Source organism: Aquarana catesbeiana, linkage group LG02, assembly GCF_042186555.1.
Source record: "Aquarana catesbeiana isolate 2022-GZ linkage group LG02, ASM4218655v1, whole genome shotgun sequence".
NCBI lineage: Eukaryota > Metazoa > Chordata > Amphibia > Anura > Ranidae > Aquarana > Aquarana catesbeiana.
The window spans coordinates 17,605,278-17,630,703 of record NC_133325.1 but is presented as its reverse complement, the minus strand read 5'-3'; the positions used below and the strand labels follow the sequence as shown (position 1 = coordinate 17,630,703).

Below are 25,426 nucleotides of genomic sequence, written 5' to 3'. Positions count from 1 at the left end.
AAAAAGGTTTTCTTTTTCTGGGAAACAAAATTGCAAAAAAAACGTATAAATAGTGGTAAACACGTTGCGGGAAATCTTCAACTGCGCTTTTTTAAAAAAATTTTTATTAGTGCATGCGCTACGACCAGGAGACGAGGGCTGGGTGCAAACGGGTGATTTTTGGCACCCCCAACCGTGCTACTAAAATTTTCAGAATAATTAGCAATCGCTGGCTACACAAAAGCAGCCACGCAACATACATGCATATACAGTATCTCCCAAAAGTCAGTACACCCCTCACATTTTTGTAAATATTTTATTCTATCTTTTCATGTGACAACACTGAGACCCGGTTCACACAGGGGCAACTTGTCAGGCGACTTCCATTCTGTACTATGGAACCGTTCTAATAGGAACGACTCAAGTCGCTCCGACTCAGAAAAAGGTTCCTGTACTACTTGGGGACGACTTTAGGGCAAGTTGCATTGACTTTTATACAGAAGTCATTTTGCAAGCCGCCGCTGAACTAATGTGCAGGTCACCTTACAGAGTCGTGCTGCCCCTGTGTGAACTGGCTCTAAAGAAATGACACTTGTCTACAATGTAAAGTAGTGAGTGTACAGCTTGTATAACAGTGTAAATTTGCTGTCCTCTCAAAATAACTCAACACACAGCCATTAATGTCTAAACCACTGGCAACAAAAGTGAGTACATCCCTGAAAAGTGTCAATACTTTGTGTGGTCACCATTATTTTCCAGCACTGCCTTAACCCTCTTGGTCATGGAGGTCACCAGAGCTTCACAGGTTGCCACTGGAGTCCTCTTCCCCTCCTCCATGATGACATCACAGAGCTGGTGGATGTTAGAGACCTTGCGCTCCTCCACCTTCCCTTTGAGGATGTCCCACAGACAGGGCCGGACTGGCCTACCGGGATACCGGGAAATCCCCCAGTGGGCCGGCTGTCTGGCTGCCCCTGGTGCCGCTGTGAGGGCAGCGGTGCCTGAAAGAAACATGGCTGCGGGGCCGCCAGGCTGACATGCAACTGCGCATGCGTTAGCGCTACTCTCGGAAGTGTGTACGGGCTTTCCCGAGCTAGCCGTGCTCGGGAAAGTCCGTACACACTTGGCAATTCTCGGAAATGCGGGCGCATGCGCAGTGACGATGGCGCCGAGCGGCGCCATTTTTAAAAGTACCGCAGTGAGTACTCATCTGGTGGCCTCTGACCTCCCGCCCCCCCTGCAGCCTCTGACCTCCCGCCCCCACTGCAGCCTCTGAACTCCTGTCCCCCCCCTGCAGCCTCTGACCTCCTGTCCCCCCCCTGCAGCCTCTGACCTCCTGTCCCCCCCCTGCAGCCTCTGACCTCCTGTCCCCCCCCCTGCAGCCTCTGACCTCCTGTCACCCCCCTGCAGCCTCTGACCTCCTGTCATCCCCCCTCCGCAGCCTCTGACCTCCCCTGTACCATCGGCAGCCTCTGACCTCCCCTGTACCATCGGCAGCCTCTGACCTCCCCTGTACCATCGGCAGCCTCTGACCTCCCCTGTACCATCGGCAGCCTCTGACCTCCCCTGTACCATCGGCAGCCTCTGACCTCCCCTGTACCATCCGCAGCCTCTGACCTCCCCTGTACCATCCGCAGCCTCTGACCTCTCCTGTACCATCCGCAGCCTCTGACCTCTCCTGTACCATCCGCAGCCTCTGACCTCCCCTGTACCATCCGCAGCCTCTGACCTCTCCTGTACCATCCGCAGCCTCTGACCTCCCCTGTACCATCCGCAGCCTCTGACCTCCCCTGTACCATCCGCAGCCTCTGACCATCTCTTGTCTTATATCACGACTGCAGTCTGGAGTGGAGTCAACAGTGGGAGTGCCTCAGGGATGGGGGTCACGGGAGAAGTCAGACATGTATGGACTGTGGAGAGGACACTATGGGATAAAACCAGAGCCACCGAGCTGGAGCCGACTGACTGATCCCTGCAAGGTGCACCTGAGAGGAGGTCAGTGACAGCGCCGCCAGGCGTACCTGAGGGGGGGGGGGGGGGGGGTCAATACAATATTGTAAGGGGGCACTGATATATAGGTTTCCCCCTTATATCAGTAAACCCCCTTACTTTAGTGTTTTCTTTCTGCGGAAGGTGGTCTCTGGTCACCAGAGTCCTCCCCGCATTCCCAGAGTTCCCCTTTACATCATAGTCTACAGGATTCCACCTTACAGTGCAAGTGAGAACTCTGATGTAAAGGGGAAAGCAGTGGACTCTGATATAAGTGGGGTCTCTGGTCACCAGTGCCCCCCTTTTATATCAGAGTTCCCGCTTAGATCATGATCTGCAATGTTCCCCTTTATGTCAGAGTTCCCTTGCACTGTAAAGGCAAATCCTCCTGATATATGGGGGGAACTCTGTGTTGGGTTATATTAATCTGACTTTCATGTAAATGGAGAAATATGGTTTTTTAATTTTGTTTAACTTAACACATTGCTAATAGCAGTTATAGCTTAAATATTGATATTTGCACTGAAAACTGCCATTTACGGCACCTTTTTTTTGCAGTGTCAATAAAAAATGTGCCAGTAAATGGCATGATTTTTGCCTTGAAAAAAATTGCTGCTGTTTGTAAATTGCATGTCTCTCTTATCTATATATAATACACTCTTCAAATGTGCTTTAAAAGGCATGGTTTTCCCTTTTGTGAACAAGAAAATAACGACGTTATGCGGTTGGGCTGGTATAAAAATACTATGGGGCTGGTATGAAATTATTTCCAGGGCTGGTTTTTATTCCCAGTCCGGCCCTGCCCACAGATGATCAATAGGGTTTAGGTCTGGAGACATGCTTGGCCAGTCCATCATCTTTACCCTCAGCTTCATTGGCAAGGCAGTGGTCATCTTGGAGGTGTGTTTGGGGTTGTTATCATGTTGGAATACTGCCCTGCGGTCCAGTCTCTGAAGGGAGGGGATCATGCTCTGCTTCAGTATATCACAGTACATGTTGGCATTCATGGTTCCCTCAATGATCTGTATCTCCCCAGTGCCGGCAGCACTCATGCAGCCCCAGACCATGACACTCCCACCACCATGCTTGACTGTAGGCAAGACACACTTGTCTTTGTTCTCCTCACCTGGTTGCCCCCACACACGCTTGTCACCATCTGAACCAAATACATTTATCTTGGTCTCATCAGACCACAAGACATGGTTCCAGTAATCCATGTCCTTAGTCTGCTTGTCTTCAGCAAACATTTTGCAGGCTTTCTTGTGCACCATCTTTAGAAGAGGCTTCCTTCTGGGATGACAGCCATGCAGACCAATTTGATGCAGTGTGCGGCGTATGGTCTGAGCACTGACAGGCTGACCCCCCCCACCCCTTCAACCTCTGCAGCAATGCTGACAGCACTCATATGTCTATTTCCCAAAGACAACCTCTGGATATGACGCTGAACACGTGACCTCAACTTCTTTGATGGACCATGGTGAGGCCTGTTCTGAGTGGAACCTGTCCTGTTATACCGCTGTATGGTCTTGGCCACCGTGCTGCAGCTCAGTTTTAGGGTCTTGGCAATCTTCTTATAGCCTAGGCCAGGCATATGCATTTAGCGGACCTCCAGCTGTTGCAAAACTACAAGTCCCATCATACCTCTGCCTCTGGGTGTCATGCTTGTGGCTGTCAAGAGTCTTGCTATGCCTCATGGGACTTGTAGTTCTGCAACAGCTGGAGGTACGCTAATTGCATATCCCTGGTCTAGGCCATCTTTATGTAGAGCAAAAATTTCTTTTTTCAGATCCTCAGAGAGTTCTTTGCCATGAGGTGCCATGTTGAACTTCCAGTGACCAGTATGAGAGAGTGAGAGCGATAACACCAAATTTAACACACCTGCTCCCCATTCACACCTGAGACCTTGTAACACTAACGAGTCACATGGCATGGGGGAGGGAAAATGGCTAATTGGGCCCAATTTGGACAGCTTCACTTAGGGGTGTACTCACTTTTGTTGCCAGCGGTTTAGACATTAATGGCTGTGTGTTGAGTTATTTTGAGGGGGACAGTAAATTTACACTGTTATACAAGCTGTACACTCACTACTTTACATTGTAGACAAGTGTCATTTCTTCAGTGTTGTCACATGAAAAGATAGAAGAAAAGATTTACAGAAATGTGAGGGGTGTACTTACTTTTGTCTCATACTGCAGTAGCAGTTAATCCCAATGTAGTTGAATTCTTTTTTCTTAAACGGATAATGAGGAGCTGCTCCGACCTGGTTGTAACGTGTGGGTCGGTCAGCTACGCTCCGTCACATTTCGCCGCTGCCGCCCGTGACCCCGGCCGAAGACAAAAGCCTCCTTTGATATGGCAAGGCTCAGCGGGTTCCTCTGAAAAGATCAGACTGCCTTTTGTCCCCGTGCCGAAGGGGCTACAACCTTAAGACCCCTTAATAGACTGGGCAATTTGTCACCACCCACAGTGCGAGCGAGGAAGGAGAAGAGAGGGGGGGGTGGCACCTGGTCCGCACCCCGGGCTGTACACATCCCTCCCCACGCCGATCATTAGCCTCCCTGCCTTATAATATTTGATAAATGTCGCTGTGGCCGAGCGGCGCAGCTGCGGGAAGGTCACTCATTGGGAAATATGTTTCTGTCTCGGCTATTGAAAAAAGTTTATGGCGGTGACAGCCCCACATTACTCAAATTTTATTAACTCCGTCCGCTTAACAATTTGTCATGGAGTTTCGTGGCTTCTAGGGCTGCCGTCAATAGGATCGGCTAAGGCCTGGCGTCACAGGTCTCCCGTATCCTTGGGCGCCGCGGATTATGAGAGCCTGGCGGTTCTCCGGGAGTTAAGTGTCTTCTATGGGGGGGGGGGGGGGGGGGGATTTCACAGATATTCCAGCCCATAATAAAAAGCATCACTGAAAGCCTTTAGTTAAAAAAAAAATAATTAATTGGAAGTAGAAGAGCGCTAACCAACCGCTGCAAAATGTTTTAGCGTGAGTGGACGAGGGGTGAGCGCCTGAATGCCGACCAGTACTGAAGGTTACAGGCCAACTCCCAGCAGCTGATAGCCAGCTTCTTATCAAAGTATTGTATGGATGGGCTACTGCTGGACTGAGCTGCACTGTGTGCAATGGCTAGTTGGCATCTGAAGCCCACAGAAGTAAAAGATGCTAACGTTAGGCTAGATATAAAAAAAAAAAAAAAAAAATTATATATATTATAATATATATATATATATATATATATATATATATATATATATATATATATATATATATATATATATACATATACACACACACACACACACACACACACACACACACACACACACACACACACACACACATTATATATATATATATATATATATATACACACATATATACACACACACACACACAAACACACACAGTTGTGCTCATAAGTTTACATACCCTGGCAGAGTTTATGATTTCTTGGCCATTTTTCAGAGAATATGAACGATAACACAAAAACTTTTCTTTCACTCATGGTTAGTGTTTGGCTGAAGCCATTTATTATCAATCAACTGTGTTTACTCTTTTTAAATCATAATCACAACAGAAACTACCCAAATGACCCTGATCAAAAGTTTACACACCCTGGTGATTTTGGCCTGATAACATGCACACAAGTTGACACAAAGGGGTTTGAATGGCTATTAAAGGTAACCATCCTCACCTGTGATCTGTTTACTTGTAATTAGTGTCTGTGTATAAAAGGTCAATGAGTTTCTGGACTCCTGACAGACCCTTGTATCTTTCATCCAGTGCTGCACTGACGTTTCTGGATTCTGAGTCATGGGGGAAAGCAAAAGAATTGTCAAAGGATCTGCGGGAAAAGGTAGTTGAACTGTATAAAATAGGAAAGGGAAATAAAAAGATATCCAAGGAATGGAGAATGCCAATCAGCAGTGTTCAATCTCTGATCAAGAAGTGTTACCGAAGGCGAACTGATCATTTAACCCTTTCACAGCCAGAGCGGTTTTTTGCACACGTTTTAAAAAAAAATAATTTGAGGCCTGAAGATCACATAAAAACCCCCAAACATTAAATATATTCTCTGAAAGCAGACACCCTGGAGAATGAAATAGTGCTAGTTTGAATTTACATCACATGATATTACCGATATTTAACTAAAAAAAAAAAAAACAAAAACAAAAAATACATTACAAGATAATTTTAGCAGGCAAAAGAACGCAATACATTACCCAAATATTTTGTCAAATATAAAAGCTGGGGTTGGATCGAGTAAATGGATACCCAACATGTCAAACCTTAACCACTTCAATACAGGGCACTTAAACCCCCTTCCTGCCCAGACCAATTATCAGCTTTCAGCGCTCTCACACTTTGAATGCCAATTACTCAGTCATGCAATACTGTATCCAAACAAAAAACTTTTAGTGAAGTGAAAAAAAGAGCGACATTTAAAAAAAAAAAAAAAAAAACACTTTTTTTTTAGTTTCTATGATAACATTTTGCAAAGTAATTTTTGTTCGTAAATTTGGCCAAAATTGATACTGCTACATATCTTTGTTAACCACCTCAATACAGGGCACTTACACACCCTTCTTGACCAGACCAATTTTCAGCTTTCAGCGCTCTCACACTTTGAATGACAATTACTCAGTCATGCTACACTGTGCCCATATGAAATTTGCGTCCTTTTTTTACACAAATAGAGCTTTCTTTTGGTGGTATTTAATCACTAGTGGGTTTTTTAATTTTTGTGCTATAAATAAAAAAAGACTGTAAATTGTGTGAAAAAAATGCCTCTTTGTTTCTGTCATACAATTTTGCTAATTAGTCATTTATCTTCGTGAATTTTGGGCAAAATTTATACTGCGACATATCTTTGGTATAGATAACCCAAATTAGTGTATATTATTTGGTCTTTGTGAAAGTTGTAGACTCTACAAACTATGGTGCCAATCACTGAAAATTGATCACACCTGATCAGGCCTTCAGTACATAATAAGAATCTCATTTCTTAAAACACTAAGGCTCGGTTCACATAGGGGCGACTTATCAGGCGACCTAGTCGCCTGACAAGTCGCCTCCTGTTCTGTGCTACGGAACCGTTCTAATAGGAGCGACGCAAGTCGCTCCGACTTAGAAAAAGGTTCCTGTACTACTTTGGGGGCGACTTGGGGCGACTTGCATAGACTTCTATACAGAAGTCGTTTTGCAAGTCGCCTCAGAAGTCGTTTGCAGGTCGCCTCGCTGAGGCGACCTGCAAGTCGTGCCGCCCCTGTGTGAACCGGCACTAAGGCTCGGTTCACACTGGGGCGACTTGGGATCCGACTTGTACGCCCTCAAGTCGCCCCAAGTCGCTCCAGAAATAGTTTCAATGGGAGTTAACGCTAGCGTCTTAATAGACACTACTGAAGTCGCTCCGACTTCAGAGCGTACTCCCTGTGCTACTTTGATCCGACTTTGATCCGACTTCAGCCGATTGACTATCATTGAAGTCGGATCAAAGTCGGATCGCCGTCTCGCATGATCCGACTTCGGCATGCGACTTGTGCTCAGATGATCTTGAGGGGAACTCCGCGCCAGATTTTAAATAAAAATCCGGCATGGGTTCCCCCTCCAGGGGCATATGGACCTTGAGGAGAACCCCCTACGCCGAAAAAACGGCGTGGGGGGTCCCCCCCAATCCATACCAGACCCTTATCCGAGCACGCAGCCCGGCCGGACAGGAATGGGGGTGGGGACGAGCGAGCGCCCCCCCCCCTCCTGAACCGTACCAGGCCGCATGCCCTCAACATGGGGGGTTTGGTGCCTTGGGGGAGGGGGGCGCGCTGCGGCCCCCCCCACCCCAAAGCACCTTGTCCCCATGTTGATGAGGACAAGGGCCTCTTCCCGACAACCCTGGCCGTTGGTTGTCGGGGTCTGCGGGCGGGGGGCTTATCGGAATCTGGGAGCCCCCTTTAATAAGGGGGCCCCCAGATCCCGGCCCCCCACCCTATGTGAATAGGTATGGGGTACATGGTACCCCTACCCATTCACCTAGGGAAAAAAGCGTCAATAAAAAACAGTACACAGGTATTTAAAATAATTTATTAGGCAGCTCCGGGATCTTCTTCCCACCTCGGGGGTCTCTCCGGCGTCTTCTCCCGCTGTCCGCATCTTCTGCCGGCTCCACCGCTATCTTCTGGCGCTCTTTTGCCAGCGGTGGTCCGGACCTCTGGATCATCTTCTTCCCTCTCCTCTTCCAGAGATGTTGACAGGACGCTCTCCCCAGCCAGAATGGTTTCTGTGCGCTCTGCAAGGGACTTATATAGGCGGTGACCCCGCCCCCTTATGCCGTCACAGTCCCTGGGCATGCTGGGTCTGTGACGTTTTAGGAGGCGTGGTCACCGGGGGATGACCACGCCCCCTTATGACGGCACAGCCCCAGCATGCCCTGGGACAGTGACCTCATAAGGGGGCGGGGTCACCGCCTATATAAGTCCGTTGCGGAGCGTTCAGAGACCATTCCAGCTGGAGAGAGCGTCGTGTCAACATCTCTGGAAGAAAAGAAGAAGGCAGAAGTCCGGACCACCGCTAGCAATTGAGCTGCAGAAGATAGCGGAGGAGCCGGCAGAAGATGCGGACACCGGGAGGAGACGGCGGAGAGACCCCCGAAGTCGGAAGAGGACCCCCGAAGTCGGAAGAAGATCCCGGAGCTGCCTAATAAATTATTTTAAAAACCTGTGTACTGTTTGTTTTATTGACGCTTTTTTTCCCTAGGTGAATGGGTAGGGGTACCATGTACCCCATACTCATTCACATAGGGTGGGGGGCCGGGATCTGGGGGCCCCCTTATTAAAGGGGGCTCCCAGATTCCGATAAGCCCCCCGCCCGCAGACCCCGACAACCAACGGCCAGGGTTGTCGGGAAGAGGCCCTTGTCCTCATCAACATGGGGACAAGGTGCTTTGGGGGGGGGGGCGCACACTGCGCCCCCCCATGCCCCAAAGCACCCCCCATGTTGAGGGCATGCGGCCTGGTACGGTGGGGGGGGGCCGCCAGTGAAGTCGCCCGTCATGGAGGCGACTTGAAGTCGCCTCGTAATTTGCCAAAGTCGTGCCAAAGTCGCGCTGAAGCCGCGTTGAAGTTGCGGTACAAAGTTGCGTTAAAGTCGTGTTGCCCATGTGTGAACCGACCCTAACAAGTCAGGAAAGTACAAATACCCCCAAATGACCCCTTTTTAGAAAGTAGACATTCCAAGGTATTAAGTAAGTAGCATGGTGGGTTTTTTTAAGTAATTTTTTCCCACAATTCTTTGCAAAATTAAAATTTTTACATTTTTTTTTCACAAAATTGTCATATTAACAGGTTATTTCTCACACACAGCATATGCATACAACAAATTACACGACAAAATACATTCTGCTACTCTTCCCGAGTATGGCGATACCACATGTGTGAGACTTTTACACAGCCTGGCCACATACAAAGGCCCAACATTGAAGTAGTACCTTCAGGCGTTCTACGAGCATAAATGACACATCTCATTTCTCAACCACCTATTACCATTTTGAAGGCCCTGGAGCACCAGGACATTGGAATTGTCCACAAAATGACCCCATTTTGGAAAGCAAACACCCCAACGTATAATCTATGAGGCATAATGAGTCTTTTAAAAAAATTTTTATTTTTTTCAGAAGTTTTTGGAAAATGTGGAGAAAAAATGAAAACGCATTTTTTTTTTTTTTTTTTACACAAAGCTGTCAACTTATAAAAGATATTTCTAACACATAGCATGTATATAGCAAATATTACACCACAAAATAAATTCTGCTACTCTTCCCGGTGATACCACCCACAGCCTGGCCACATACAGAGGCCCAGCATTGAAGTAGTACCTTCAGGCGTTCTAGGAGCATAAATTACACATCTCATTTCATTCCTACCTATCACACTTTTGAAGGTCATTGAGCACCAGGACAGTGGAATTACCTGCAAAATGACCCCATTTTGGAAAGCAAACACCCCAACGTATATTCTATGAGGCATAGGCTGCAGATAGGTACTCGGGTACTCTTATGGGCTGCAGATAGGTACTCGGGTACTCTTATGGGCTGCAGATAGGTACTCGAATACTCTGATGGGCTGGCGACTGGTATTCGGATACTCTGAAGGGCGGTGACAGGTACTCAGGTACTTGGTACTCATATGAACTGTGACAGGTATTTAGATGGACTGACTGGTACTCAGATGAACTGTGACAGGTACTCAGGTACTTAGCACGTTATTGCCATAAAAAGTGTTTGGGGACCCGGGTCCTGCCCCAGGGGACATATATCAATGCCAAAAAAATGGTCGTTTTTTCAGGAGCATTGATTTTAATAAAGCTTAAAGTGAAACAATAAAAATGAAATATTCCTTTAAATATCGTGCCGGGGGTGTGCGTCTTTACTGCCTGTAACGTAGCGCATATGTCTGGTCAAGCATGTGGTGCCCAAGCGGCTGCTGTTCTGGCCGCGCTTGAGCGGCTTCAGACATAGGTTGCAAACAGCAACGGTGCGATCTGCTGCAAGCGTGTCGAAAAAGGCCCACACCAAGGAACTTTTAAAAGTTAGCAAGGAGTCAGCAGCGCTCTGCACCTGCGGAGCTCTGTGGTGTGATGCAATAGGGTGGCTGCCCTTAAGCTGCTCCCTAGAAGACATCCTGCCTCTCTTCTCTCAGGCACCCAAGTAGAGTCAGTGACCTCATCATCCCCTCCCTCCGCGTCACTGGAGCAAACTTGGCAGTATGCTGGAGCTGGGAGAACATGACTGCCGGTTTCACACACACGCCTATATACACACACTAGACTGACTATATATGTATATCAAAAACACTGCCACTAACTGAATAACCTGCCTGCTTAATCTAACTCAAGCTATCTCTCTGTCCACGCCAACAACACTGCACAGGGCCGCTATGCAAGCAGCCTTATATAGTGTGGGGCGTGGACTTAGTCCTCCAGAGCCATGATTGGCTCTCTCAGCAGAGCGCGCTGTGATTGGCCAAAGCATGCAGGTCAGGTGCATGCTTTGAACAATCAAGCAGCAATGCACTGCGATGTAGCAGTGCATTATGGGGCGCTCTGCGGTGCTCAAATTTCCCGTGAACGCCCCATATGTTCGGTTCGTTTTAGAACAAGCGAACACCCGATGTTCGAGTTGAACTTGCGCTCGACTCAAACCGATGGCTCATCCCTATCCATCAGGTGAATAAGTGATGTCTGCTCCCACTCTGGGTGAGCTAGATACGTCTGAGAAAACCACAAGTCCCATCTGCCCCCGTGGCAGACAGACTTGTAGTTTGATTGGCCCACTAGCGTACTGATTAGCACGCTCAAAGTTCATTCTCACTCCCTCCAGCTTGCAAACTGACAGCCTGTACAGAGGTGAGAGCCGGAGGGGGCGAGGAGGAGTGCAGGAGCCTGAAACTGCACCCACGATCTACTTACAAATTGCATTCTATGTCATTTTAGTTTGGCCCTTTGAAGGTAAACCCTCAGCACCTTGTTTTCTTTTTTTGAAAAAGCTTGTGTTTGCAGAGCGTAGTCACTGCCATCAGCCAGAACTGGCACCGGTGTCTCAGGGCAGCTGTATCGGCCTCAGAAACCCGGTCCATAGACAAGGGAATTGTGGGTGGGCGGGGGGTACCAGAATAAGGCCACCAAACTCGCCCATTACATCAGGACACAAAAATATGGAAGACTCAAGCAGGGAGGCTGGTGGCCAGGTTAGAACTGCTGAAGTGGAAGCAGCCCTAATACAAAACAAACATTCGAGTGTGTATAATAGCCGTGTCCTTTATCCTTCCATCTGTGCCCTGAGTTCACCTTTAATTTGATCTCGTTAAAGTTGTATTAAACTCGGCTTTAAATAAATTGCTGACAAGCTGGATTTTTATGACAGTACAGACCGAGAGATGCCTGTCAGCACAGCAGTCATATACACCGAGCCATACATGCGCAGCTCAGCGCACCTTTACAGCACCTGGTCAAACATTCCCATAGACACACCCCGAAACCTTGTGGACAGGCAAAGATGGAAGCACCCGGAGACAGCGGGAGTGAGGACAGAGCGGAGCTGGAGGGCTCCATTTCCATTTGACAAGCAAGCCTGCCAATTATGTGCGAATACAGTATCTCACAAAAGTAAGTACACCCCTCACATTTTTGTAAATATTTTTTTCTATCTTTTCATGTGACAACACTGAAGAAATGACACTTGTCTACAATGTAAAGTAGTGAGTGTACAGCTTGTATAACAGTGTAAATTTGCTGTCCCCTCAAAATAACTCAACACACAGCCATTAATGTCTAAACCGCTGGCAGCAAAAGTGAGTACACCCCTAAGTGAAAATGTCCAAATTGGGCACAATTATCCATTTTCCCTCCCCGGTGTCATGTGACTCGTTAGTCTTACAAGGTCTCAGGTGTGAATGGGGAGCAGGTGTGTTTTAAATTTGGTGTTATCACTCTCACTCTCTCATACTGGTCACTGGAAGCTCAACATGGCACCTCATGGCAAAGAACTCTCTGAGGATCTGAAAAAAATAATTGTTTCTCTATATAAAGATGGCCTAGACTATAAGAAGATTGCCAAGACCCTGAAACTGAACTGCAGCACAGAGGCCAAGACCATACAGCGGTTTAACAGGACAGGTTCCACTCAGAACAGGCCTCGCCATGGTCCACCAAAGAAGTTGAGTGTACGTGCTCAGCGTCATATCCAGAGGTTGTCTTTGGGAAATAGACATATGAGTGCTGCCAGCATTGCTGCAGAGGTTGTAGGGGTGGGGGGTCAGCCTGTCAGTGCTCAGACCATACGCCGCACACTGCATCAAATTGGTCTACATGGCTGTCATTCCAGAAGGAAGCCTCTTCTAAAGATGATGCACAACAAAGCTCGCAAACAGTTTGCTGAAGACAAGCAGACTAAGGACATGGATTACTGGAACCATGTCCTGTGGTCTGATGAGACCAAGATAAACTTATTTGGTTCAGATGGTGACAAGCGTGTGTGGCGGCAACCAGGTGAGGAGGACAAAGACAAGTGTGTCTTGTCTACAGTCAAGCATGGTGGTGTGAGTGTCATGATCTGGGGCTGCATGAGTGCTGCCAGCACTGGGGAGCTACAGATCATTGAGGGAACCATGAATGCCAACATGTACTGTGACATACATACTGAAGCAGAACATGATCCCCTCCCTTCGGAGACTGGGCCGCATAATGACCCCAAACACACCTCCAAGATGACCACTGCCTTGCTAAAGAAGCTGAGGGTAAAGGTGATGGACTGGCCAAGCATGTCTCCAGACCTAAACCCTATTGATCATCTGTGGGGAATCCTCAAATGGAAGGTGGAGGAGCACAAGGTCTCTAACATCCACCAGCTCTGTGATGTCATCATGAAGGAGTGGAAGGGGACTCCAGTGATAACCTGTGAAGCTCTGGGGAACTCTATTGTAAACCCTCATGGTTTTTTTTACCTTAATGCATTCTATGCATTAAGGTGAAAAACCTTCTGTAGTGCTGCAGGCCCCCCCCCTGTTTTACTTACCTGAACGCTGTCATCCTCCGGCTGGGAACGAGAACACCAGTTCTAGCTGGTGTCTCGTGTCCTGGTTGGATAGATTGATAGCTGCGCAGCCATTGGCTCCTGCTGCTGTCAATCAAATCCAATGACGCGGCGCCGGGGGCTGGGGCCGAGTCCTGCATTCTGTGTGAATGGACACAAATGCAGGACTCGGGAGCGCACCCGCACGGGTGTCCACCATAGGAGAGCCTTCTCCAACATGGACACTCAATGCGGGGAGGAGCCCCCAGCCCCGCTGAGGAACCCCAGAAGTCGAGGATTGGGGCCACTCTGTGCAAAATGAACTGCACAGTGGAGGCAAGTATGACATGTTTTTTATTAATAAAAACACAAAAAACTAGGGTTTACAACAATTTTACAGCAGTGCTGGAAAATAATGGTGGCCACACAAAATATTGACACTTTGGGCCCAATTTGGATATTTTCACTTAGGGGTGTACTCACTTTTGTTGCCAGCGGTTTAGACATTAATGGCTGTGTGTTGAGTTATTTTGAGGGGACAGCAAATTTACACTGTTATACAAGCTGTACACTCACTACTTTACATTGTAGCAAAGTGTCATTTCTTCAGTGTTGTCACATGAAAAGATAGAAGAAAATATTTACAAAAATGTGAGGGGTGTACTTACTTTTGGGAGATACTGTGTGTAGTTTTTTTTTGTTTTTTTTTATTAATGTTTTAATTGATGTAAAACAATGCTACGGTGGTATTATTTATTTTTCTGTGCTGGGCCACTATGCTATCCAGGTTATATATTGGATTATATTAGCAGCTGCAGATTATAGAGGTATGACTGTAGAGGAGTGTGTTCTGTTGATATATACACACACACCAGGTTAACTCATCTCCCGGTCAGGTGGCAGCACACATCTGTCCGTCTAGACAAGAAATCAGATGCGGTCGCAGGTCAAATGGAGGAGATAAGAGCAGGTAAACAGCCCCGGGATCTGTCCGGGATTCCCATCTGTCCCCATGTTTGGATCCCCGGGATCCTCCGACACTTTCACTGGTATGGATTCCTCTTCAGGATGAAGACAGAAGGGGAACTCTCCACTTTTTCCTATACATGGGGGGGGGGTTGGCTCAGAGTACCGTCCCTCTGCATCTGGTTAAGGTGACACTTTGTTGGACACACAAGTCCTGTAGAGGTCAATAGAGTCATTGATAACAGAGGGGCCCTGGGGGCGTGGGGACCCGCAGGAAACCAGGTGGCCTGTTTAAGTGGCCAGCTAATGGCGTGCTGCCTGTGAGGAGGATGGAAGTGCCTCAGGGAGGAGAGATAGAAGGAGGACAGGTGGAGAGGAAGGAGGACAACAATAGGCGAGGCGCTCAGCCATGCCGCACCTTCCCCGCTGCTCTGACCCACCACCACCCAACACTTAAAGTGCCATGCATTGTATCCTACCCAGTCCTTACATATGGTGCCTGCATTTACATTTCTTTAAGGAATTTTTGTTTTTACCCTTCAAGGGTAAGTTGACCTTTTCCTAAAAAAAAAAAAATATGAACAAATATCCTGACCCCGCGTACAGACCACGATGCACATAGTGGCTGTGATGCCCCCCGCTGCTAGTGCGGTGATCCTTACAATGCAACACAGCCCCGGTGTCAAGAAGAGCTGACTAGGACGTTCAATGGGCAGGCAGATAAATGTAAATGGACCTGTTATCAGGACTACAAAACACCTCCTCTTCTCCTTAGCGCAATAACATAGGGAGGGGGAGTTGTTTTGCAGTTAGCAGAACTGTGGTGGACAGGGCTGAAGACATTGCTTAAAGCAAAAAACTCAGCTTCTCCTAAATGACCTCCCCTTGCCGGCCCTGTAACGTGCTGCCCTAAAAAATATTAATAAATACAAGTAAAAAATAAAGAAGGAGAAGAAGGATAAGAAGAAAAAGAAGAAAATGGAGCAGGATAAGAAGAAAAGAAGAAAAAAATGGAGCAGGAGAAGGAGGAGAAGAAAATGGAACAGGATAAGAAGAAAAGAAGGAGAAGAAAAAGGAGAAGGAGAAGAAAAAGAAAAAGAAAAAGGAGAAGGAGAAGAAAAAGAAAAAGAAAAAGAAAAAGGAGAAGGAGAAGGAGAAGAAAAAGAAAAAGAAAAAGGAGGAGGAGAAGAAAAAAGAAAAAAGAAAAAAGAAGGAGGAGGAGAAAATAAAGAAGAAGAAAGAAGAAGAAAGAAGAAGAAGAAAGAAGAAGAAAGAAGAAGAAAGAAGAAGAAAGAAGAAGAAGAAGAAGAAGAAGAAGAAGAAGAAGAAGAAGAAGAAGAAGAAGAAGAAGAAGGAGCAGGAGAAGGAGAAAAGAAGGAGAAGAAGAAAAGAAGGAAAGAAAGAAGGAGAAGGAAAAGGAGCAGGAGAAGAAGAAAAGGAGTAGGAGAAGGCGAAGAAGAATAAGGAGCAGAAGAAAAAAGGAGCAGAAGAAAAAAGGAGCAGAAGAAAAAAGGAGCAGAAGAAAAAGAAAAGGAGCAGAAGAAGAAGAAAAGGAGCAGGAGAAGAAGAAAAGGAGAAGAAGACGAAGAAGAAGAAAAGAAGAAGCAGGAGAAGAAGAAGAAGCAGGAGAAGAAGAAGAAGCAGGAGAAGAAGAAGAAGCAGGAGAAGAAGAAGAAGCAGGAGAAGAAGAAGAAGCAGGAGAAGAAGAAGAAGAAGCAAGAGAAGGAGAAGAAGAAGGAGAAGGAGGAGAAGAAGAAAAGCAGAAGGAGGAGAAGGAGAAGGAGGAGAAGGAGAAGAAGGAGAAGGAGGAGAAGGAGAAAAGGAGAAGGAGAAGAAGAAGGAGAAAAAGGAGAAGAAGGAGAAGAAGAAAAGGAGAAGGAGAAGAAGAAGAAAAGGAGAAGGAGAAGAAGAGAAGGAGAAGAAGACGAAGAAGAAGAAAAGAAGAAAAGGAGAAGAAGAAGCAGGAGAAGAAGAAGAAGCAGGAGAAGAAGAAGAAGAAGCAAGAGAAGGAGAAGAAGAAGGAGAAGGAGGAGAAGAAGAAAAGCAGAAGGAGGAGAAGGAGAAGGAGGAGAAGGAGAAGAAGGAGAAAAAGGAGAAGAAGGAGAAGAAGAAAAGGAGAAGGAGAAGGAGAAGGAGAAGGAGAAGAAGAAGGAGAAAAAGGAGAAGAAGGAGAAGAAGAAAAGGAGAAGGAGAAGAAGAAGGAGAAAAAGGAGAAGGAGAAAAAGGAGAAGAAGGAGAAGAAGAAGGAGAAGGAAAAGAAGGAGAAAGAGAAGAAGAAGAAGAAGAAGAGCCACCAGTTTCTTCCAGGTATTTGGGAGCTGGCGTCCCATGGGAGCACACAAATGCTTGCAGCTTCTGGTGGATGGGCAATATAGTGCCCCACAGCATATGTGGGTATGAGCGGAAATGCACGGCGCATACACCACAAGCCTGTAGCTTAGTAGCACTACCTCCTGGGTTAGCTGTGATGTGGCAGGGCCAGGCCTCTTAAAAGCCCAAATCCAGGTACAATAATAAAAGCATCCCTTTGCTTCAAAAGCCACACAACCCCAACTACAACCCGCCCAAACCTCTAACTATCCCCCCCCCCCCAAAAAACTACTCCCCACCTTGCCTAACCTTCATTTCCGACCTGGGGCTGTGTCTGAGCCTCCCTCTCCCCCTGTCCATTCACAAAAGGAAGCTGGGGACCAGCTGCAGCAGACCCATCTGTAGTCGTGGGATAACGGTCGACTGCATCTGGAAACGGCACTGGTGAAGGACCCGTATGGCAGACTTCAAACGGCAAAGTCTCCGCTGGCAAAAAAACCCCCTTGAATTTTTTAAAAATATTCCCCCACCGTGTCACAATAATAGGATAAAAAAAAAAAAAAAAGAAGAAAAACCTTTAAAAATAAGAATCTGACAGACTGTAAGAAACTGACACGTTTCTGCCCTTATGGGCCTTAGTCATGGCTTCTAAGGGCAGAAATGCATCAGCATTATTATTATTATTATTATACAGGATTTATATAGCACCATCAGTTAGTTTGCGCAGCGCATCTCTTATACCTGGAATCCATTTGTATTCCTATGGGTATGTAATAAAGAGAAAAAAGGGAAAAACTCCTAGAAGTCGCACATCTCTGCAAAACCCCGTAACAAGGTGTATGACAGCCTCAGCCTGGGCTCCAACCAGGCCACGCTACCAGCGCATTTCATGACGCCCACGGAGCTTAGTCATAGGGATAATATCCAATATTATATGATATGTAATAAAGAACTTTTGCAATAAAAAACCCGAGTGCCGACCTTTCACTATTTGGATGCACATGTTGCCGGCTTGTCTAGCTGGGGTCTTGGCACAGGTTATAAAGGAGGTTATAAGGAGTATAGGGGAAGTAGCACCACGCCTTGCTGTTATAGATTGTAGGATGTGTGGCCCCTGTGATGTGGCAGATTGTAGAATATGTGGCCCCTGTGATGTGGCAGATTGTAGGATGTGTGCCCCCCCGTGATGTGACATATTATAGAATATGCGGCCCCTGTGATGTGGCAGATTGTAGGATGTGTGGCCCCCATGATGTGACATATTATAGAATATGTGGCCCCTGTGATGTGGCAGATTGTAGGATGTGTGGCCCCCGTGAAATGACATATTATAGAATATGTGGCCCCTGTGATGTGGCAGATTGTAGGATGTGTGGCCCCCGTGAAATGACATATTATAGAATATGTGGCCCCTGTGATGTGGCAGATTGTAGGATGTGTGGCCCCTGTGATGTGACATATTATAGAATATGCGGCCCCTGTGATGTGGCAGATTGTAGGATGTGTGGCCCCCATGATGTGACATATTATAGAATATGTGGCCCCTGTGATGTGGCAGATTGTAGGACGTGTGGCCCCTGTGATGTGGCAGATTGTAGGATGTGTGGGCCGTGTGATGTGACATATTATAGAATATGTGGCCCCTGTGGAGTGACCAGCAGTGAAGTAGTTAATGAGGTCAGTGTGTAGTCGCTGGTCCTCGGTGACGTGCTCTTCTCTGCAGATCCGCATTGACTCACCTCCTTGTAGCAGGGCCTGGACGGTGCCGTAGTCATTGGCCAGGACGGCGTAGTGCAGGGCGGTGCAGCCCCGGAAGCTGGCCCGAGTATTCAGACGATTGCTGAACTCGTCCTCCCGAACCACGAAGACTAGGAGGGAGAGAAGAGAGGAAGCCATGACTGAATGAGAACAGACAAGACCCAAAGACACAAATATGATACATTGTATCCTACTAGTCCTTACAAAGGGGGGGGCTGCATTAGTCTTCTCAATTTTCTCCCCCCCTTTTTATTTTCACCTTCACTTCCTGTCCTAGGGTGACAACGCTCACTCTATGGAGCAGCAGCGTTGTCACCCTGGGGTAGAACTACAGAACACCTCCCCCTGTCCTCTATAACATGCGTGGGAGAGACTGATGTGACTGGCTCCATGTTCTCTGTACAGCACTGCGGTATATGTCAGATATATAAATGCACAATAATAATAGTGTGCGGCTGTGAGGGGACATTAGAGTGTAAGCTCCTCTGGTACAGAGACTGATGTGACTGGCTCAGTTTTCTCTGTACAGCACTGCGGTATATGTCAGACCTATATAAATGTATAATAATAATAGTGTGTGGCTGTGGGGGGACATTAGAGTGTAAGCTCCTCTGTACATAGACTGATGGGAATGTTGGCACACACGGCCCGGTAGGACGCACAGAACATTATCGGGTGATTAGCAGTGGAAGAATCCATTACATCTCCGCCTGGAGGGCGATTGCACTCTGACCTGTCACCCGGCAGGTCAAACACTCCCTGACACCAGAGGACAGCGGAGGAAGTGTTGCCTCTTAACCCCGGTGTCACCCGCCAGACACGCAGGACACAGATCATGTACACAGGATGGTGACATGTTAATGAAAACCGAGAATATGAAGAATGAGAGGGCGGCGGCCTCAGAATTCCCCTCCATTGTGTGGGGCGGGAGGATAAATGGGAAAATTGACAGATTTTATATTATAGATCTGGAGGGTGATTTGCTTGGAGGCGGCTATTAACAAACCATTATTAGAGATCACCCCCATCATCCTCATCGTCCATCTACCACTCCACTCTCCAGGCTCTATATATAGAGGAACTCCAACCAAAACAGAGGTCATATAACCAATGAATGTCTTACCAGAATTTGGGTCATTCCACCCAAAATGGGTCTGTACACCCGCTGTGCCCATTATGAGGAGTTCCCACCATCCCTGTGCTGAGTTCCCGGGTCTGTACACCTGATATGCCCATTATGAGGGGTTCCCACCATCCCTGTGCTGAGTTCCCGGGTCTGTACACCTGATGTGTCCATTATGAGGGGTTCCCACCATCCCTGTGCTGAGTTCCCAGGTCTGTACACCTGCTGTGTCCATTATGAGGGGTTCCCACCATCCCTGTGCTAAGTTCCCGGGTCTGTGCACCTGATGTGCCCATTATGAGGGGTTCCCACCATCCCTGTGCTGAGTTCCCGGGTCTGTACACCTGCTGTGTCCATTATGAGGGGTTCCCACCATCCCTGTGCTGAGTTCCCGGGTCTGTACACCTGCTGTGTCCATTATGAGGGGTTCCCACCATCCCTGTGCTGAGTTCTCAGGTCTGTACACCTGATGTGCCCATTATGAGGAGTTCCCACCATCCCTGTGCTGAGTTTCCGGGTCTGTACACCCGATGTGCCCATTATGAGGGGTTCCCACCATCCCTGTGCTGAGTTCCGGGGTCTGTACACCCGCTGTGCCCATTATGAGGGGTTCCCACCATCCCTGTGCTGAGTTCCCAGGTCTGTACACCTGCTATGTCCATTATGAGGGGTTCCCACCATCCCTGTGCTGAGTTCCCGGGTCTGTACACCTGCTGTGCCCAATATGAGGGGTTCCCACCATCCCTGTGCTGAGTTCCCGGGTCTGTACACCTGCTGTGCCCAATATGAGGGGTTCCCACCATCCCTGTGCTGAGTTCCCGGGTCTGTACACCCGATGTGCCCATTATGAGGGGTTCCCACCATCCCTGTGCTGAGTTCCTGGGTCTGTACACCTGCTGTGCCCAATATGAGGGGTTCCCACATAGGGGTACACAAAGGTGAACAGGTCGGTTCCATTAACCAGCATCTATCAAACACTGAAATATCTATCTAGGGTGGAGAGGTGATCCGGGATCCTGCTAGCTCCCCCTTGTGTTGAAATATAGATCAGCTATAAGTGGTCACAGAGCAGACAGTACAACAAAACATCATCATACAGGTGACACCCCCAGGATCCCCCCCCCACCCCCGTCACCTTGACATGATTGTTGCAGCTCTTTACACGCCTCTGCGGGCAGATAATGACCCCCAACAGCTGAATTCAGTCACAGGAAGCACAGCGAGCCGCCAGGCAGCAGACACACACCGCAGGATGTGATCAATGGTAACTAGCGCGAATGTGTTAGGACATCGCTACCCATTGTGCACAGCATACGTACACCTGCCGGGGGCGGCCAGCCGGAAAGTGGGAGGGACAGAGTGCATATAAACTCTCATATATGCTCCCCTCCCCCCCAATTAAAGGACTCCAGCAGACCTGGCATCAGATAGAACTTATTAGGAACTTATTAGAAGTATGCCGGGTATATATGACCTCTCACAGAGACTGCAGGACACCTCCTGGCTTCATCTTCACCGTCTTCCTGATATGGGTGGACCACGCCTGAGCAGTTCCCACCAGGTGTGCATGTGGGGGGGGGTGACAACATAGGAGCACAACTGGGAGGCAACAAGAGAGTGTTGTCACCCTATAACAGGAAGTGACTGTACAAGGACCCCCCCCCCATGGCAGGATCACCAGAGATTACAAAAAAAATCTGAAGATTACTGAAATCACATTAATATGAGACGCTAACCATTTCACCTCCGAAAAATCTACCCCCCCTCCCCCCTTTTATGACCAGGCCATTTTTTGCGATACGGCACTGCGCTATTTTGAACTGACACTTGCGCGGTCGTGCGACGCTGTACCCAAATAAAATTGATGTCCTTTCTTTCCCACAAATAGAGATTTCTTTTGGTGGTATTTGATCACCTCTGCATATTTTTGCGCTTTCAACAAAAAACGACCGACGATTTAAAAACCAAAAAAAAAAAAAAAACCAAAAAAAAAGAAGAAAATATATTTTTTACCTTCTGCTATAAATCACATCCAATAATAAATGTAAAAAAAAAAAAAAAAAAAAAAAAAAAATCTAATTTCTTCATCATTTTAGGCCAATATGTATTCTGCTACATATTTCTGGTAAAGGAAAAAAAAAATTCCAATAATTTTACATTGATTGGCTACAAACGTTACAGCGTCTACAAACTATGGATATTTTTATGGAATTTTTATTTATTTATTTTTACTAGGAATGGCGGCGATCAGCGATTTATAGCGGGACTGCGATATTGTGGCGGACATTCGGACACCCAACTGACACTTCTGAGACATTGCGGGAACCAGTGACACTAATACAGTGATCAGTGCTAAAAATATGCACCGTCACTGTACTAATGACACTGGCTGGGAAGGGGTTAAGGGGGCAAGCTAAGAGTTAACTGTGTGCCTAGCCAGTGTTTTATCACAGTGTGGGGGGGGGTTGTACTTTTACTAGGGAAAGGCAGGGATCGTAGTCTCTGCTTCGCAGGAACACGGGATCCACGCCTTCCCTACTGGCAGAACAGCGATCTGCCTTGTTTACATAGACAGAATATACTGTTCTGCCTGTGTACCGAACGATTGTTGTGCAAAATTACAGCGGAAATGAGCCGGCGGCGGCGCGCACTCACGCCCACTACCCCCGAAGTGCAGGATCACATACATATACGTGTATATGTATATATATATATATATATATATATATATATATATATATATATATATATATACACACATATATATACACATACATACATACATATATACACACACACATACATATACATATATATCACATGTATATATACAGTGGGGGGCGAAAGTATTCAGACCCCCTTAAATTTTTCCCTCTTTGTTATATTGCAGCCATTTGCTAAAATCATTTAAGTTCATTTTTTCCCTCATTAATGTACACACAGCAACCCCATATTGTACACACAGCACCCCATATTGTACACACAGCACCCATATTGTACACACAGCACCCCATATTGTACACACAGCACCCCATATTGACAGAAAAACACAGAATTGTTGACATTTTTGCAGATTTATTAAAAAAGAAAAACTGAAATATCACATGGTCCTAAGTATTCAGACCCTTTGCTCAGTATTTAGTAGAAGCCCCTTTTGGTCTAATACAGTCATGAGTCTTTTTGGGAAGATGCAACAAGTTTTTCACACCTGGATTTGGGGATCCTCTGCCATTCCTCCTTGCAGATCCTCTCCAGTTCTGTCAGGTTGATGGTAAACGTTGGTGGACGGCATTTTTAGGTCTCTCCAGAGATGCTCAATTGGGTTTAAGTCAGGCTCTGGCTGGGCCATTCAAGAACAGTCACAGAGTTGTTGTGAAGCCACTCCTTTGTTATTTTAGCTGTGTGCTTAGGGTCATTGTCTTGTTGGAGGTAAACCTTCGGCCCAGTCTGAGGTCCTGAGCACTCTGGAGAAGGTTTTCGTCAGGATATCCCTGTACTTGGCCGCACTCATCTTTCACCATCGATTGCAACCAGTCGTCCTGTCCCTGCAGCTGAAAAACACCCCCACAGCATGATGCTTGCACCACCATGCTTCACTGTTGGGACTGTATTGGACAGGTGATGAGCAGTGCCTGGTTTTCTCCACACATACCGCTTAGAATTAAGGCCAAAAAGTTCTATCTTGGTCTCATCAGACCAAAGAATCTTATTTCTCACCATCTTGGAGTCCTTCAGGTGTTTTTTTAGCTAACTCCATGCAGGCTTTCATGTGTCTTGCACTGAGGAGAGTCTTCCGTCGGGCCACTCTGCCATAAAGCCCCGACTGGTGGAGGGCTGCAGTGATGGTTGACTTTCTACAACTCTCTCCCATCTCCCGACTGCATCTCTGGAGCTCAGCCACAGTGATCTTTGGGTTCTTCTTTACCTCTCTCACCAAGGCTCTTCTCCCCGATAGCTCAGTTTGGCCGGACGGCCAGCTCTAGGAAGGGTTCTGGTCATCCCAAACGTCTTCCGTTTAAGGATTATGGAGGCCACTGTGCTCTTAGGAACCTTAAGTGCAGCAAACATTTTTTTGTAACCTTGGCCAGATCTGTGCCTTGACACAATTCTGTCTCTGAGCTCTTCAGGCAGTTCCTTTGACCTCACGATTCTCATTTGCTCTGACATGCACTGTGAGCTGTAAGGTCTTATATAGACAGGTGTGTGGCTTTCCTAATCAAGTCCAATCAGTATAATCAAACACAGCTGGACTCAAATGAAGGTGTAGAACCATCTCAAGGATGATCAGAAGATATGGACAGCACCTGAGTTAAATATATGAGTGTCACAGCAAAGGGTCTGAATACTTAGGACCATGTGATATTTCAGTTTTTCTTTTTTAATAAATCTGTAAAAATGTCAACAAATTCTGTGTTTTTCTGTCAATATGGGGTGCTGTGTGTACATTAATGAGGGAAAAAAATGAACTTAAATGATTTTAGCAAATGGCTGCAATATAACAAAGAGTGAAAAATTTAAGGGGTCTGAATACTTTCCGTCCCACTGTATATACACACACACACACACACGATTCTGTGCAGCGCGGCCGCCCTGTAGCCGTAAAACTGCTGTAAGGTGGTCGGTAACTGGTTAATAACTGCGTAAAGAACAAGTTTAGGGCTCGGGTCACACTGGAACCAGCTGTGGATCGCACAGGAGCGTTGTTCGTCCCTGTTCCCCATTTCAAGAGATGATCAGAGACTGCAGACATAGTACAGGAGATGATCAGAGACTGCAGACATAGTACAGGAGATGATCAGAGACCTGCAGACATAGTACAGGAGATGATCAGAGACTGCAGACATAGTACAGGAGATGATCAGAGACTGCAGACATAGTACAGGGAGATGATCAGAGACTGCAGACATAGTACAGGAGATGATCAGAGACTGCAGACATAGTACAGGAGATGATCAGAGACTGCAGACATAGTACAGGAGATGATCAGAGACTGCAGACATAATACAGGAGATGATCAGAGACTGCAGACATACTACAGGAGATGATCAGAGACTGCAGACATACTACAGGAGATGATCAGAGACTGCAGACATATTACAGGGGCCCTAAGGTTCACACAGGAAGTGCCCAAGGGCCACAGGTTGGTTCTAGAGATTTATGTCAATGGTATTTTTTCACACTGATGGTATTATATAGATATGGATAGGATTGTATATACTGTATGCATTAATGGAATTCTATATACTGTAGATGCTATATACATGGATTGGGTTCTCTGTAGATGCTATATACTATATACATGGATGAGGTTCTCTATAGATACTGTATACATGGATGGGATTCTATAGACGGATCTGATGGCTGTGCATCTAATTAATATAAAGACTTCGGTCCCCCATAAATACGGTCGGTCAGATGCGGCGGGCAAATCCCGCGAAGGGTTAAGAGAAGACGTTGCGGGATGAGTGCTGTGTGTCAGGGAAGATGAATCTGAGATACTAGGCAGGAGGAAGGTAAAAAGATTAAAGTCTTATATTATTGGGTGTGTGTGTGTGTGTGTCTGCTCCCCCCTCCCCCCCCCCTCTCCCCCGACATGACAGCTCAGTCATCATCCGCAAGAAATACCGGAGCGGGACATTATGATGGTAAACTCGATAAGCGTCAGGGGGAGCCTCGTCTCCCATCCATCACCGGAACGCCTGGAAAATTTCAGCTCGCTGCCGGCCCCGCAAATGTC

General features: G+C 47.0%; 1 protein-coding gene across 1 annotated transcript in view; it reads right to left on the bottom strand.

Moving 5' to 3' along the window:
* Window positions 1–25,426, bottom strand: part of CLPB (ClpB family mitochondrial disaggregase) — a gene marked incomplete in the record, with an annotated part of 104,880 nt that overhangs the window by 52,046 nt on the left and 27,408 nt on the right. The window contains 1 exon segment of the mRNA XM_073612636.1: window positions 18,548–18,676. Within this exon segment, the coding sequence (XP_073468737.1) occupies window positions 18,548–18,676 (129 nt within the window).